A 16,446-nucleotide genomic window follows, 5' to 3' on the forward strand; every position below is an offset into this window, starting at 1 on the left:
GGTGGGGGGGCCCAGGTTCAATCCCTGGTTAGGGAACTAGATCCCACATGCCGCAACTAAGAGTTCACATGCCGCAACTAAAAGATCCCGCATGCAGCAACTAAGACCTGGCGCAGCCAAATTAATTAATTAATTAAAAACAAACAAACCATGTGCATGCGCAGTTGGGGCAAATTCTGTACAGCAAGATACAAAAAGACCAAAGCAAATCAACTGCCACTTCTGAAGAGCCAGGAGCAAAAAACAGGGTGTCGGGAGAAGAAGCAGGATACTGCACATGCCCCCTGCACACAACACCACCAAAGGGGTGGTCAAATCACCTAGGCCACCCCTCCAGCCCAACCCCTGGATCCATCCCTACCCTCACCCCATATAATGAAACCTCAGGGAGCCAGCAAGCAAAGGAACCTGTTACTTGTTCTCACTACCCCCATGCTGTAGCAGGGGCCCCAATAAAGCCTCGCCTGAATTTCTTGTCTGGCCTCTGATCAGTTTCTATTGATTAAGGAGGCCAAGAACCCTGGTCGGTAACACTGCTAGGATTTGGGGAGGAAAATGTCAACTTTGTTTTGGTACTGGTGGAATTCTCAAGGAAAAGGCAAGCAGGAAGGCATATTTTGTGGTTCTTGGTGAGCTGTAGGAATAAATGTTCAGCTGCATTTTAACTTACAAACGATCTCACTTTATATAGTTGTATTTTGAGCTTCTAGGGAGAAAGGGGCAACACAGCTGAGCTAAACATGCTTTGCTGACCTCTCACTGTCCTCTTCAAACAAAAAGTTGCTAATGAAGGAAAATAAAATACCAGGTTACCTTTCTCTCCTTTGGAATCTGTCTTTGAATGAATGGAGCCTGCCTTTTCTCCTGCAGGAATAGTCACACCTGGGCTTGGTCTTCAGCCCATCCCTTTCTGGCTGAGTGACCTTGGTCCATTACCAAGCCTCTCTCAGCCTCTGTTTTCTCATCTGCTAAGTGGAGTTCAAAGCCCCTGCCCTCAAGGGTTGCAGTCAGGGTTTCATGTGACAGTGCATGGAAAGAGTCTAGCCTAGAAGATCATGAGCCACCAGTAGTGGTACCTCCCTCCTCCTATCTCTCCTCACCCAACTGATGTGCAACAGCCTGGCCCCTAGAAGGCAATGGCTGCGGCTCTTTGGGAGGAGGCAGCCTCTGTCCAGCTCCCACCCCAGTTAATCCTGTTGGCCAGGGAAGACTCCACAGTGGGCAGAGTGGCCACTGTGTGTCCGCTGACTCAGCTGGGCGCTTCCCTCTTCTCCATTCTGGGTGCCCGGGGCACGTCTACCCTTCTCGAATGCTCGGCATCCTCTACTGGGGTACCATGCACGTGGATCTCCTGGTGTCACCACACCATCAAACGACCCTCTGAAACCCGCCCTCTCTGATAGTTCTGTGCCATCATGCACTTTAAGTGACTGAAGGCTGGGACAGACAAACAGGATGCCTCTTGGCCAGCCTATGGTACATGAATGAGTGCCTCAATGGTCAAGCCTCAACGGTCAAGGCTGATGGTGAGCACCAGACATCGTAGCAGACCACTGGGGATGATCGGATCCGGGGGCTGGTCCCATCTCCCCAGGGAGGTGTCCTTCAACCCAGCCGTGGCTGGGTGTGAAGTGGGAGACAGCTTCCTGTTACCAGGGCCTGGAAGAGACCCTTGCTGGCACCTCCACAGGGGAACGGAAGAGGAAGACTCAGGACAACCCTGTGAATAAATGCCCTTTGAGGAAACAGCTAGCAGGAGGTGCTAGGTTGGTTGTGAGGCACGGCCCTTTTCCATACTCCACACAATGGCAGGCAGTGCCCCACCTGCAGATTCCACCCAGATTTCCTGAACCAATTCACACATAGCCAGGAAACGCTTCAAGAGGCAGCATCCCGCCTCCTGGAGTCCAGGCTGACCTGCTGTGCTGGCCGGGATCCCGGGGTCTCATTTTGAAGGCACAGTCCGGGTCTATCCATCTGTCTTGGAGTTGCTCCCGTCCTGAGTTCTTGCTCTGGGCACCCATCCAGCCCTGCAGGCTGCCTCCCTGGGACTAGATGCTGCCCTGAGCTCCAGGCCGACTGCCACTGGGTGTCTCCTGAGTCCCACACATCCCAGGCTGGTTCTCCTGCTCCTGTCCTCCTGCCCCATGATGGTGCCGGTTCCGCATCCATCCCTGAGCCAGCTGCCAACTGCTGGCTGAGCCACAGGCTGCTCTGGCCCTCCCCTGGGGCTCCAGCATGGAGACAGCCTGCCCCAGGGCCTGAGCACATCCCCCCCACCCACAGAAGTGGCCCAGCTATCTGCAGTACGGTGAGAAAGTGCACGCTCTGGGGGTGAACAGACTTGAGTCAAATCCTCTACTTATCTACTGGCCAAGCCATTCTGAATGATCAGTTCACCCCTGAGGCTTGATGTTATCATCTGTACCCTGGGAGTAGTAAGTAACCTGTACCCTGGCAGTAACCTCGGGAGTTTGTGGTAAGGGTTAATTGATATCAGGCACATTGGAAGCTTTAGGGCAAAGCATCTGGGCATTGTTCAGTAAATGGTAACATTTTAATGGGATTATTAATACTATTATCATATAATCAATTTATTATTTGTTAAATGTTCTCAATATGACACTCTCCAACGTCCAGTAGTTTTTAGCTCTCTTCTATATCTGTGCCGGGTTTGATATCACCTCCAAGAATAGGCTAATTTACTTTTTCCTAGTGTCTTACTGTTTTCATGTTAAGACAGGCTACTAAAAAAGAAATACCTTTGGATTAAAAAACAAAACAAAATAAAACATTAGGCTATTGGTGTCAGCAGTAACTCTGAACCATCCCCCTGCCTATGTGTGCATGTGTGTGTATGTGTTCATGCACATGTATGTGTGTGGCTCACTCTGGGTGCCCCGTGAAGCTGTTCATGAGGTATATTCGTGTGCATGTATGTGCATGCTCGTATGCACATATGTTTATGTGTGTGTGTGTGTGGAGTGTAAATGCCTGTATCCTCCCACAGAAGCCAGGTGCTCCTTCCTGAGCCAGCCTTCCCCTCCTGAGGCTGCTTACCTCCATGTTTCTGCAGAAGGTGGCATTGGTGCCGAAGAGGATCTGGCACTGCTCGTTGGCGCTGTAGTGCATGCCTGGCAGCTTGTGGGGCAGGCGCACTGCGTGCTGGCTCCTGGGGTCTGTGACCAGCAAACAAGTGCTAACTTTTGACCTGAAACAGCCGAGAGGCAAGTTGGTTTGCAAATGTACCACCCAGGTTTTTGTCCTGCTTTTTCAGTCACCGAGAAGCAGGAACCTCCAAATTATTTATGGGGAGATGACCAGGCACCAGACACAAGGGCTGCACTTTTTGCTCTTTTTCCACATAGCTGAATGCAGATCTTTACTCGGGAGGCCATGAGAATTGGGCAACTAGGAAAGGGCCTGGGCTTATCACCCACATGGCTAATGTATTTTTGTCAGGGAGTCTGAGTGCTTTCTTGGATGAAAATGCTTTTGAAATAGAGTCCTATGATATTTTCTTAGAATGTGGCTTTAGCAAAAGTCACTATGAATAAAGAAACAATTGGAGTAGGGTTGTTTTCTTTTAAATAAATAAATAAATAGGCAAGCTTATTTCCAATTCTGTAGATTTTCTTGGGGGGCCATGGCTGCTGGCTGGTCCAGATGCCCCACCTGGCCATGAAAGTTGGCTGGTGGCACACTGTGCAAAGGACTTGGGGATTTCAACCAGGATGGAAATGTTCAGAGATGTTGAGAACAGCTCTGAAAAATTAAACTGGGGGTTGTGTGGCTGCGGCTCCATTAGGAGTTAAATACTTGAATGCTTTTATTTTTTAATTCCTAAAGCAAGGCAGATGGTAGTAAAAAGAAAACCCAGCCTCTTGCCAAGATTCTTGAAGAAAAGAGTTGCACGCACGCAATACACACAGGCTGATACTGGTTCACCTCTCCTGGGCTCAAACTCATGGGACACTTCAACAAAGTCAGTGGGACCAGTACTGTATATGTGAGCAGATGAAAATACCTTTGTTTCACTGACCCTTCTGGGTAAAATGAAATAATGTCAAGTGGCTTCCAACATTGCATTATGATTTGGTGATACAAGTACGTACTCAGTAGGAAATAGACTACATTAAAACTAACGAGGCAATTTTTAAAAATTATTATTTTTATTTATTTATTGGCACACCAGGTCTTAGTTGCAGCACGTGGGATCTTCGCTGTGGCATGTTTAGTTGCAGCATGCAGGATCTTTAGTTGCAGCATGCATGTGGCATCTAATTCCCCAACCCTGGATTGAACCTGGGCCCCCTGCATTGGGAACGTGCAGTCTTACCCACTGGACCACCAGGGAAGTCCCTAATGAGCCCATTTTTAAGCCCTGTGTACCACTTAGTTTCCCAACCACAGGAAACCTCATGAAAGAAGACCCAGGATGAAGCCAGAGTGATGCCTTTGGTCCTCCTCCCTGAGTTCACTGGGCACTCCACTGTGTTGTTGGACAGCTCTGTGTGTAGGAGAGACTCACTGACCCCTTCAGTCACCATGGGGTGTAGAGATGATGCAATTAAGTGGTGAAACAATCAGGGTCTGCCTGTCAAACCTGTAAGTTCAGCCCTGAGGCCCTGACACTAAGGGATCCACATTGTATATGAGCACAGACTCTGTCTGACAAAGTTCTGACATCAGATGGCCAATTCTTCCACGGAAGTCTGAGAATGGAGTGATGCAGACACATTCTGGAAAGAAAGCGGCTATGAGATAAACTCATCCCAGTCCCACAACTGAGGAAGGTGAGCAAGCCCTCCTCCCAGCAGAGGGACTCCTGTCCAGGGAAGCAGCCTGAGTGTTGTGGAAATGCCCTGTTCTACAGTAGCCAAAGTGTGTCACTAGGGTGGTGCCCACCCACAGTCAAAATAATGCAGAGAAGTGAAATGAAATCTTGTCAAGATACAGTCACAGCATCGACATTTCCATCGATAAGTTTTATGATCACCAGCTGGGTGCCCAGTGTCATACCAGATGCACACTTGGGAGGAAGCTTGACCAGCTGAGAATTCTAAGAGATTCACTTCTGCTCACACTGACTGAGACTCCAACTATCGTGTCTTTAGGAAGTATTGTAGTACTTTCTATTGCATTGATTGTACAGAACAATTCAAGGACTTACTTGAGGAAGTTTTCAAGGTCATCTCGACTGCAGGAGGACCAGGAGAGGTCGCTGGGGTTCCGGCCTTTCACCCATTCTCCCGACATGATGTGGGACCTGCCAGCGCAGGAGGAGTGGTCGTCATCGTGGTTCATTCCCAAGCTGCCCGAGGGAAAGGAGGGGAGAGGACACTCATTACAGGCTTCTCATCTCCTCATCCAGGTTCTAGCACACTCTGCTAACCTAAATCATGTCTTAAACACAAAAGGTGGCACAGGTGATACCTGGTTCTCTGCCACTCTCACAGAGCAGACCAGGAGTCACAAGCTTATAGAGAAATAGAGAGGGTGATGACTTGCTTAACCAGTGAATGGAGACTGATTGACCATGTAACAGACAGCATTCACAAAACAAATGAATAATAAATGAATGAACCAATTACATTAACTGCAATATTATAGTTCTGATGATTGGACTTGCTTTTCCACATTAACATATCCTAGCATTAATGATCTAGTGTTTCACTGCCTGCAGAGAAGTCACTATGCTAACCTGTAGTGGGAACCAACCAAGACTTTGACTTATGAAAACTCATGAACAATTATGGCTTTTCTTTCATATCACTATAGCTGGGTCCACCAAGATCATACCTGTCACCTTCCCACCCAGTTGTACCTGGAAGACACCAGGATGCTGGCTTAGACGAGGGAGGCTGACATGCAATGTGAGCTGAACAATGATCTCAGTTCACATACACGCTGTCAGTGGGGTAAAGCCGAGACACAGAACACACGTGATCAGGTGGCCCACAGTCTGCTGACCCATGACTTCCAGGGGAGAGACTCACTGTGCATAAGGATTGCTCACTCTTTGTCAACAGCCCCGTGGAAAACACACACACTTCCATTCATTCAAACATATTTATGAGAGGTTTCTCGAGTGCTGAGAATGGACTAGAAGGAGAAGAAACAATGGTGTACAATAAGCCATCCCTGACCTTAAGTCAGCGTGGGAGAGGAGACAGCCACAAACAGAGGTAATTATGAAAAGAGGTTCTAAATGCTTCTCTGCAGCCATATTTTCCCAGTTTTCCTCATACGTCTCTGACCATCTTTCATCAATTCCTCTGTGTTCTTGCTCTGCACACCCCCAGGCCACTCCATGCTCCTATACAGAGAGGCTCCCTTGGCCACCCCCACGTGGAGTTGGATTAGCTGATGCCACCCCCGTCCCCGGAACAACACGGCCTGGCATCCGAGCTCCTGCTCCAGGCAGGCAGGGCCCCCTCTGGTCACCCACACGTGTCTGTTCCCATAGTTGAGGGTACGCTTACCAAGGGTCAACAGTATTTATACTCAAACCTATTTATGTCAGTAGTTCTGTTACTTCAATCAATACATGTGGCTACATGTTGTGTTAACCAACGAAATATGAGAATAAAAGTTAAGTTGTTTTCATGAAGACTAATTTAGCTACTAGCTACAATAGGCTGCCAAGTTGGGTGTGGGCAGACAACTGTAAAAGATGAGGAAAAAAATCACAAAAATCTGCCCCTAGACTGCTTCACATGGGTCTTTCAAATTCTGCTGAATCTAAAAAAGAAAAAAAGAAAAAGAAAGAAACTGGATTTAAAGTCATCACATTATAGTTGTGGTTTCTGTGAAGGTTATGGAAGCCCAATCGGCTTCCTTCAAAGAAAAGGCTTTCACTCCCACCACAAAACCGGTGAAAAAAATGAACGTTTTCATGGCTTAAGTTAAAACAAAATGACAAAATGTTTAAGAACATAAGTATAATTTCTTTACATTTCCCCATTTGAACCAATTTTTTGGTTAATGGGTCAGCTGACCAACAACTATCCTGCTATCTTGTCAGAAAGGAAAGCTTCTGCAGTGCCGCCTACATGTTGGCTCCACCTTCCCCTCAGTCCAGGCCTCTCCTGCCAAACCTCTCCCTGAAAAATGCCCGCTCCTGGGATTTCCCACAGGCTCTTCCACCCCACCAGGTGCCCTCAAGGCAGCTTTCCATCCCAGCCTATCCACGAGTGACTGGCACAGAGCAAGCACTCTGTAAATATTTATCAAATGGATTAACTATTTAATGCAGCAGTAAACATCAAAAAATCGGAGGATCCTCATGCATGGTATCTAGGGTGGCAGCAGCTTGCTCAACAGAAAAATGAAAACCATCTCTGGGTAGATGCAGTCTTGCTCTCCTGCTTAGATGTCAAGAATCCATCCAATTAGGGTTAAGTAGAGAACCAAGAAATTATCAGATACATCTGACCAATAAGAATAATTTTTCAATGTCATTACTCAGGTTTTTATATTTTTTCTTGCTTGATATCTATATCTTTATCTGTACCTGTATCTGTATCTATAGCTACATCTATACCTATATCTATATCTATATCTATACTTCTATCTCTGTTTCAGGAAACATAGGAACTAACTGGTTTTTCAACTGCATGTAGCAAAGGATATTAAAAGTCAGCTTAAATTTGATTTAGGGTTTGACTTGGTATCTATAAATAAAAGTGGTGATAGTGTTTTCAAATGGGTAGATCTGAAAATGTTGATGGCTTTCAGGGAACTCTGCCGTACGTGTAGAGGTTACAGAAATACAACGTCTCATGAGAAAAATGGCTCCAACCTCCATCTCTAAGGACATAGTGTAAGCACAGCATGTGGAGCAGGTCAAACTGCATCACTGCAGACCCTGGAGAATCCAATCCCAGGGAGAATTAACACACTATCCTAAACCCTCTCCCACCGTCCTGAGCAGCCACCAGATGCTCCCTGTTGTTTGGGAAACATCAGAGGAGATCCAAGCCCTGGCAGAATGGCCTCGCCACACATGGAGGAATGTTTCACTTGTGACATGCTTCCAACTTTTCTCCGGTGATCAAGCTGCTTGTAAAATCAAAGAGGTTCTTTCGCCCACATTCCAGACCCTGCTGGCCAGAGAACCTGGTCTCTCCGGAGACAAAACTATGTTTACAAAAGTGCTGAGAAACGCTGACTGCGCCCTCGACACCCCTATGCCTGCAGGGTGTTGTGTTAACGGTTCATTCTGCTAGCCCCCAGAGAAGGACTTCCCTAAGGAATGTTCCAGTCAGCAGGATCAGCCAGGAGTGCAACTCTTGGGCTTTCTGGAGCTTGTCTCTAATACAGATTGTGCTTGATCTGGTTTAAAATGTTCAAATGCTAACCAAGTGCCTCATAAATTTACAGTTTGCTGAACTCGCATTGGGGTGGGAGTCCTGATATTTGAGGTCTACATAAACTACGGTTTAGGCTATTTTTAGTTTAAGTTAAAGATCACTTGACTGAAAAAATTCATGTTATTTTAGGTTTATGTCTGTGGTAACATTATATTTAACAAAAACATGTAGCATTAAGCACACACAGTAAGTGACTGAGATTAAGGACACAGACGGGCCTCATGTCACATGTGGTCCAGATTTATCACACACAATAATAACTTAATGGCCTTGAGTAGATTTTATCTTAAAACAAAAGAACACATTGCTCTGAAATTGCTTTAGGAAATCCAATATATACCATGTGGGGATTCTGAAAGGCAATGCTCCCCCTGTACTAGGTTCACTCCAAACCCTGGAAGGCATCGGGGATACTAGGTGTTCTGGGCCTGGTACCTGTGCCATTTTGGACGCTTCAGTTTTACCTGGCTCAGAGCCTGTCTGTCTGTCTTTTGGACACTTTGGTGTTTTGATGTCAGGTTTGCAAGCCAGGTCTGCCTCCCCTCAAAGTACTCTTGGCTGTGTTTGTAAAACGAGTGCTTGGGGTGGAATGAAAAACCCAGGAAATGGCTCCCATGAGGGGACCCTCTCCAGTGGAGGGGTCAGGGCTGGCCGGAGTCCTGCTTCAGTCGCCCTGGGGGCATACTGCCTGCTAGTCCCTTTTCAATAAATGTTTACTGACTCTATAATAACAGGAATGGCCCATGGCAGTTTCTAGGAGATGACAGGCAGGTTTGTATTCATTATTGTTAATTAATTAAATAATAATTAACACCTCAGCATTACACTAGAAGGGAAATTCTCTACTGCCACTACCTCTTTGCCAAGAACCAGACTGTGCCCTCAAACTGTAGCTACACAGAAACTTTATCTACAAGGGTCAAAAGTCACCAGGGGTACCAGGCTACACTCATTTATACAGGTTGAATAACAGGGTTAATTGTCAGGATCATCAATAACCCCATTTATAGGGAACATAGCATCAACATTCTCTCACCTCAGAGAATTTTTTCCTTTTATTTTTATACAGGAAACTGAGCTCACCAGCTTGTAGGGATTCAGGAACACTGCAACTACCAGAGTAGATCTAGGGCCTCCACCTCCACCACATACAGGACCATCATAATACAAATAATCTTAAAACACCATGGAATTCTGAATCACTACTGGGTAAATAACAACCAATATAGTGTTGGTGTTCAGTGCATTTTGCTATAATGGATAACATCATAGTAGGTGAAAATGGATAAGGCACATTACAGTATATAGTATATATCTCTCTTAGCTAGCCAAAGTACTGAAATCACAAAAACACTCACGTTTTCAGGTTTATATAGATGGGATTTTGATGTCAAGTATGAGTCAGGTCTGGCCTTCCCTCAAAGTAGTCTTGCCTGGGATTGCATGTGTTTGTGTATAAATATATGCATACACACACACACACACACACACACACACACGAGATCCACTTCAAATGGGCCTTAAACTTTTAATTTAACAAAAATTCAACTAACTGGGATGAGAGATAGAAAAAGAAAACAAAGCATGGGCAATTCCATCCCCTACTCTGGTCAATGAGCATGGGTGCGTGCATGCGTGCATGCATGCCTGTGGCCATGCACCCTCAGGAGGATGGTATGAAATCCCCCTTTTCATGTAGAAGTAGAGCACTGTATTTGAAAAGGCCTGGCTTGGAGTCAGACTAACCCGAATGAAAATTCCAGCTCTGCCTCTTGAGGGAACAGCGTTACACCTCTGAGCCTCTGCTTCTTTATCTATGACTAAATAGGGCTCATGGTATTTAATGTCATTCATTCATTCAACAAATACGTGTCAAATGCTCTCTATGACAAGATGCTGTCCCAGATGCCGGCACAGGCAAGGCCCCTGCTTCCAGAAAGTTTACATTCTGAAGGAATGGGGATGAGCATTCCTCATGGTCAAACAGACACCAAAGCGCCTGGCAAGTAGTGGGATCTGGAAGAGATGAGAGTCTTGCTGCTTCTAAGCACATGTCTGAGTGAAGAAATGCTGGCTGTGCCCAAGCTGAAAACTCAGGTGCCCTCAGAGAGCTGGGAGTTAATGAGGGAAGCAGGGAGAGGTCACACAAAAGGGAAGGGAGGCTCATGGCAAGTTGAACAGTTTTTACCCTATCATATGCCTTTAAATTCCATTTCTCTTCTGCAACGAGCTAACTGAACAGAACAGGCCTGTTCTGGCAGATATGGCCCAGGGACTGAGAGAATGGGACCCCTGAACAGAGGCTTCATGGAAGCCTTAGCAGCCCAACTGCTCTTGGCAGGCGGTCACCCCATCCAGGACAGCTGTGAGGATAATCACAGACAACCACCAGTCTACACCATGTGTTGCCTTCACAGGAAAAGGGTGATGGTGGTAGCCTGTGGCATAGCTCCCTGTTTCTCTTTGTCTCCCAGCAGCAGGTCCACTCCTGCTCAGCTTCCTGTGCATCCCACAGCCTGGGTTTGGTGAAGGCCTGAGGGATGCAGGCCCTGGGGTTACAGCTGGGTCATCTTAGTGAAAAGCTGTCTCCTGGCCCAAATAGCTCCTATGGGCTCACCAGCCCCTGCAGCTGTGGTCCTGCTCCCACATGACGAAGGTGGTCCTGATACAGTGAGATGGTCTTGCCCTCCTCTGCTCCACCGGCTCTCAGAGCAGGCTGGGCACACGGTAGGGCTCAGTTAATGGCTGTGAAGTGAAAGCAGCACACGAGCATCTAGGTCTACATAACAGCCCACTAGCACACAGAACAGAGGCTACCTTTGGTGCCCTTCCCCCCACTGCCTCATTGGCATTCATCATTGGCATGAGGGGATGGCCCCCAACATAAGCACAAGAACAAACAAGCGGCACCTCCTCGGGAGGCTCTCAGCCTCTTCCTATGATGCCCCCACTGCTCAGAGCATTCCATCAGCCCATCCAGAGCCAATGCACGCAAACGTGTGTTGTTACTTCCATAGACTTGGAAGTCAAATGACGTTTGCAAATTTTACTTAAAAAAAAAAAAATCCATAAAGCCATGTTGATTTTTGCCTGGGAAAGTAGTCTATAGAAGGGGGGAGGGGGGTGTCTGAAGCTGTTTCCAGGTAGAAATTCCAAAGCAGTTTAGAATGATGGCTACATTGATGAAATAAGGATATACCCTCCCAAGGTGAGTGACTATTTCGGAGGGGACAATACTGATTCAGGTGAAAAGGCTGTAGGGTGTTAAGAAAAAACTCTGCCTCTGTCAAGGCGAGGAGAGTGAGTGGAAGGAATAAGCCAATTCTCCTTCCCTCCTTTCCTTAGTCTTTTTGGAGGACTTTACTCTTCCATATGATTTTGGTTTGTCAAGTCCTTTTAGTTTAGGATTGTACTGATTAAATTGATTAATTTGGGGAGAACTGGCATCACTGAAGTTTTGAGTCTTGCCATCCTGGGACATCAGGGCACCTTTTCACTTTTTCAGGCTTTCTTGAATGCCCTTTGGCAAAGTTTTGTAGTTTGCATCATCAAGGTCTTCCTTTTTTTTTTTTTTTTTTTTATCAGGATCATTCCTGGGTATTTCCCACCTTTGGCTGAAGTTGTGAACGAGGTCTGCTTTTTATTCTTCTGTAACTGATTACTAATTGTGTATAAGAAAACCATGGATCACTGTATGTCTTGTGATTTGCACCCTGATGAACACTCACTGGCTCCAACAGTTTGCCAGATGATTCTCTTACAAAATGCAGATAATGACCACTTTGCCTCTTCCCTTTCAAGATTTACATCTCATTCCTTACCTTATGAAGTTTGATGGACTTCAAAAACAATGCAAAATATTAGTTAGAACATGGGAACCTTTATCCTGTTCCCAAAACTAATGGAAATGCTACCAATATTTGCACACTGGATACAGCTGTTCTAGATTGCTTACAGCTAGGTTAACTGGGTCAGCTTAAGGACACTTTCTTCTAAATAATCATTTTAAGTGGGCTTCCTTGTTAGCATTTCAAAGGAAATACTAAAGAAAGTCTGACAAAGTGGACAGAGCGATGGTCCAAAAAGACAGAGGCCATGGTTGATGTTAAAGACCTGCCCAGATTCTTCTGGGGAGCTGAGGCAAAGCTCCTAACTCCCCAGGCCTGTCCTCCTAGCTGGGAAGTGAGGGACTTGAACCAGGGGTTCAAGGGGTTTTCCAGTTCAAAATGGAATCATTTTGTGATTCTGATCTAGAAGACTGAGCACAATGGTAAGGCAGAGTTGCTATTCATTCTTCCAATAAGAGCTGGGTGGGCCCTATCTTGCACCAGCACTTTCAGGGCACCAAGTACACAACAGTGAGGGGCACAAGCAGCCCTGCCTGTAGGAAGCCCACAGTCTGGCAGTGATCACAGACAAGTCAGCAAGTGCTGACCAGCACTGTCCAGTAACCTTCTGCGATGATACAACAGTCCCTGTGTGACTATCCAATACAGCAGCCACTGGCCACATGTGGCCATGGAGCATTTGAAATGTGCTAGTATGACTGAAGAACTGAAACTCTGATTTTATTAAATTTTAATTGAGATAAATTTAAAGGCCCACATGTGGCTAATTGCTACCACACTGATCTATACAGGCAGAGACAAGAATCTGATTCAACTAACCTGAGTACCACCATTGTGCTAGGAGCTGTGGATGTCATCACGTTGGTACAGGAGTATATCCAGGCCCACAAATTACTTACAGGCTTACAGATACTTAGAGAAATAAGACAACCTGATGACACAACTGGAGAAGACTCAGTGCCAGGTGTAGACATCAGAAGCTGAAAGCCATGGGCATTCAGAGGAGGGAGACATGTTGTCTCATACTGACTCTTTGTATGACCTCATGCCTATTTTTCCTCCAGAATGGTTGTACTAACAGTGCCATCTGTGCTCAGACCTCCAAAGCACAGGGCTGTGGTGTGATGGATTAGAAGGGAAGAAACTAGAGATCTACAAAGGCTTTATAGAACATCCAAGAAAATGAAAGAACGTCAGCCTAAATTGCTTCAGACCATGATATCTGAAGAGAGGGATTCTCTAAATGCCTTCCCACGGAGGCCTCTTATGTGCCTTTAAATCTGGGACATTCTCAACTTCAAATGAATTTCGTCAAAGAATGGCATAAGATCATGTGCCTTCACTAACTGAAAAAGTGAACGGTGGGTTGTAATAAGGCAAAACAAAGGAGATATTTCTATTGCTAAAAAGTTCTCTGAGGCTCTCCTTAGCTCTTTAAAGGAAGATAATCTATTGAGGAAACATTTTTATTTCAAAAGAAAACTTCACGAAAGCACTAAGCTCTTCTAAAATTAACCACTGACACAGTGAATGTCATCCCGGCCCCACAGCCGTCATCCCTTCTGTGGCCTGCTCTGGGCCTGGAGTGCAGAAGGGCTCCCGGGAAAGGGCCTGACATGACCTGCTGAAGTCCAGAATGCCATGAAGCCGTGTAGACGCTATAGCAGCACCAACAAGGCTCAGCCCCCCTCCCAAATTGCACGATGATTCACTGGGACCCCTGGTCTCCTTCAAGTCTGCAGTGGGCCTTCCTTTAGGCCCAGATGCACTAGATGGAGGCCCATGTGAGGCATGGGGAGGGTTCTGAGGACACAGGCTGATGTGGCATAAGTGGGTCTGAGCTTGTGGCTCCACTCACCCCTTGCCAGTCTGCCAACAGTGTCCTGCAGTGCTGGGGAGACCAACCCTGAATTTTGGTTCCAGGTTGGCTCTCTGAGAAGACCACATGCCTGGCTTATCAAGCAAGAACACAGCAAGGAAGCTGAAGAGTACAAAGTGTTTCCTTTCGTGCAATGTGCTTCCAAGGTTCTGCCGAGGAAAGTCTGCCCAAAGAGAGGGCTCACAGAATCACAGCACGTAGGTTGTTGAAGGAAACTGGGAAATTGGGTGCAAGTCAGAAGAATATGCTTTCTGCTTCTTAGCCTAAAGTGTAATTCATCTAAGGGTGCTGCAGGCACCAGACTGAATAGGGCAGGAAATGGAAAGATGGCTAAAACCTTCCAAAGAAGTGAATCTCGGGCTAACATAGACTACCCTCCAAATGTCAAGAAGGAACTTTCTGTGCACAACGGAAAGAAAACTGATGTGTAAATGGGGAGTGATCTCTCAGTTTCAGGGAAATCTATAGCTGCCACGAATCCTCCGTAGCTGTCCCCTGCGGAGTGCTTCAGAAGGTCAAGGTCAAAGCTCCTGGTCCCTCTGGGGCCCATACAGCAGAGCTCTGCAGTGAGGTGGAGAAGGGCAGAGGGTGGCGACTCTTTCCCTTCCCCCACCATGTCCCGGGCGCGGGGTTACCTGTCTGCTCCTGCCCTCCTCATGAAGTCCCTGGTTCAGAGGAACATTCCTTTCCTAGTCCCCAAAGTACTTTGCATTTTAACACCATCAGCCTCAGCATATCCATCCAGAGGAGTGACTATCATGGCAGGTGTGTCGGGCATTGTGGTGGCAGATGGAGCAAAGAGGGGCAGAAATGACGTTGGTATCACCACCACGGGCTATGTGCATCTTAGGGGCGGGAATTCATACACTCATTCATCTGCTGAAGGCTGCTGCTCACTGAGGTCTGAGCTGGGGAAGCCTCAGAGGATTTGGAGCGCTGGAGCAGATACCCTAATCCCTTCTAATCATGCCCTCATTCATCCAGACTCTGCTTCATCCAGACTCTGCTATGTGTCACGTGCCAGGCACAGCGCTGAGCACTCGTGTGCCCACAGGACACATATCTAAGGTGCAGACCAAGGTGGGTCCCTCTCAACACAGATGCTGAAAGGCACACTAAGAGCAGGAAAAATATTGAGAGAGCAGGGGAAGGAGGTGTGATACACAACAGAGACCTCATACCCAAGAGTTGCGGGGGTGGTGTGGGGCGTGCCCGGAGGGCAGAGAAATAGCGTTTTCAGCATGCCAGGCAGTGCATGTTGCATGCATCAACTATTATCGTCCACACTTCACAGATGAGGGAACTGAGGCAAAGAGGTTGAGAAGCTCTCCCAAGGTCAAACAGCTGATAATGGCCAAGCATAACTTGAGCCTGGACAGTCTATACTCCAAATCTCCATGCATGGCCTGGCTCTTTGAGGATGAAATCTGCCCCCAGACCCAAAGGAGGGCAAAGGATGGGAACCAGCCAACTCCTGCCGGAGTGGCTGTCTTAGAGGTTGGGGGCCAGCAGGAGCCCTCAGGAGACCGTGGATGGCACGGAAAATTCCTCTTAGGGTTAGCAGCGGAGAGCCTGCTTGAGAGCCTTCAGACCTGGAGGGGCTCAAGGTCTGCTCTCAGGGCACTGAGACTTCCAACAAGACAGTGTGGAGAGGAGAGGGGCTGCCAAGTATGGACATGGCTTCGGGGAGCAGAGGTGCTGGGGAGCGGCCAAGAGCTTTTTCCTGGACCCAGCTTGGAGGAATCACACCTCTGTTCTCCGGGCACCAACCTGGAGCACCTGTGACATTCAAGAAGGGGATTCAGACTTGGTCCCCATCTTCTTAGATGCCCCCCCGGATCTTTATCTAAAGCACAACTCTGAGACATTACTAGCAACAGTCCTACCCTCCCACCTCCTATTTACACCTGAGGCTCAGAGTGTGATGGTGGGAGAGGAAGACAGACGTACCTGGGTCCATGAGATGCTGGGTGGGCGCAGTGTGTTCTGGGAATAACGCCCAGAGTGTGGGGTCAGGGTTGGGAACCTCGAAGTGCTCTGCAATATTCACCCTGCCTCTCCTTTTTGGTACTTGAAAATTTTGCACATTAAAAACATACTGCCAGGAAATTGATGCTCAGGATATTAATTCCTTTTCTAGTTGAGACTCAGGCTCTAAAGAACCACAGGAGTTGAGACGTTAAGGGCTCTTGAAACCCTTCTGTCTGCATCTAAGTGGAATCTGGAGCCCAGAGAGAGGTGACCACCCAACACCACACAGCCAGTTGCAGCAAGTTCTTCCTGGAACCAAGGGTCTCCCGCGTTCTGGTCTGAAATCAGATTTCTGGTCCACCTCACAGGTTCT

The 16,446-nt window shown here is 47.2% G+C and overlaps 1 protein-coding gene across 1 annotated transcript in view; it reads right to left on the reverse strand.

Annotated features, from left to right (window-relative positions):
• ADAMTS17 (ADAM metallopeptidase with thrombospondin type 1 motif 17) overlaps positions 1–16,446 on the reverse strand; it is a 346,470-nt gene that overhangs the window by 151,283 nt on the left and 178,741 nt on the right. The window contains exons 9-10 of the mRNA XM_060003651.1: positions 5,174–5,314; positions 3,061–3,211 (exon numbers count right to left, since the gene is read on the reverse strand). Of these exons, the coding sequence (XP_059859634.1) occupies positions 3,061–3,211; positions 5,174–5,314 (292 nt within the window). The remainder of the gene's footprint in view (positions 1–3,060; positions 3,212–5,173; positions 5,315–16,446) is intronic.

Source organism: Delphinus delphis, chromosome 2, assembly GCF_949987515.2.
Source record: "Delphinus delphis chromosome 2, mDelDel1.2, whole genome shotgun sequence".
Lineage (NCBI taxonomy): Eukaryota > Metazoa > Chordata > Mammalia > Artiodactyla > Delphinidae > Delphinus > Delphinus delphis.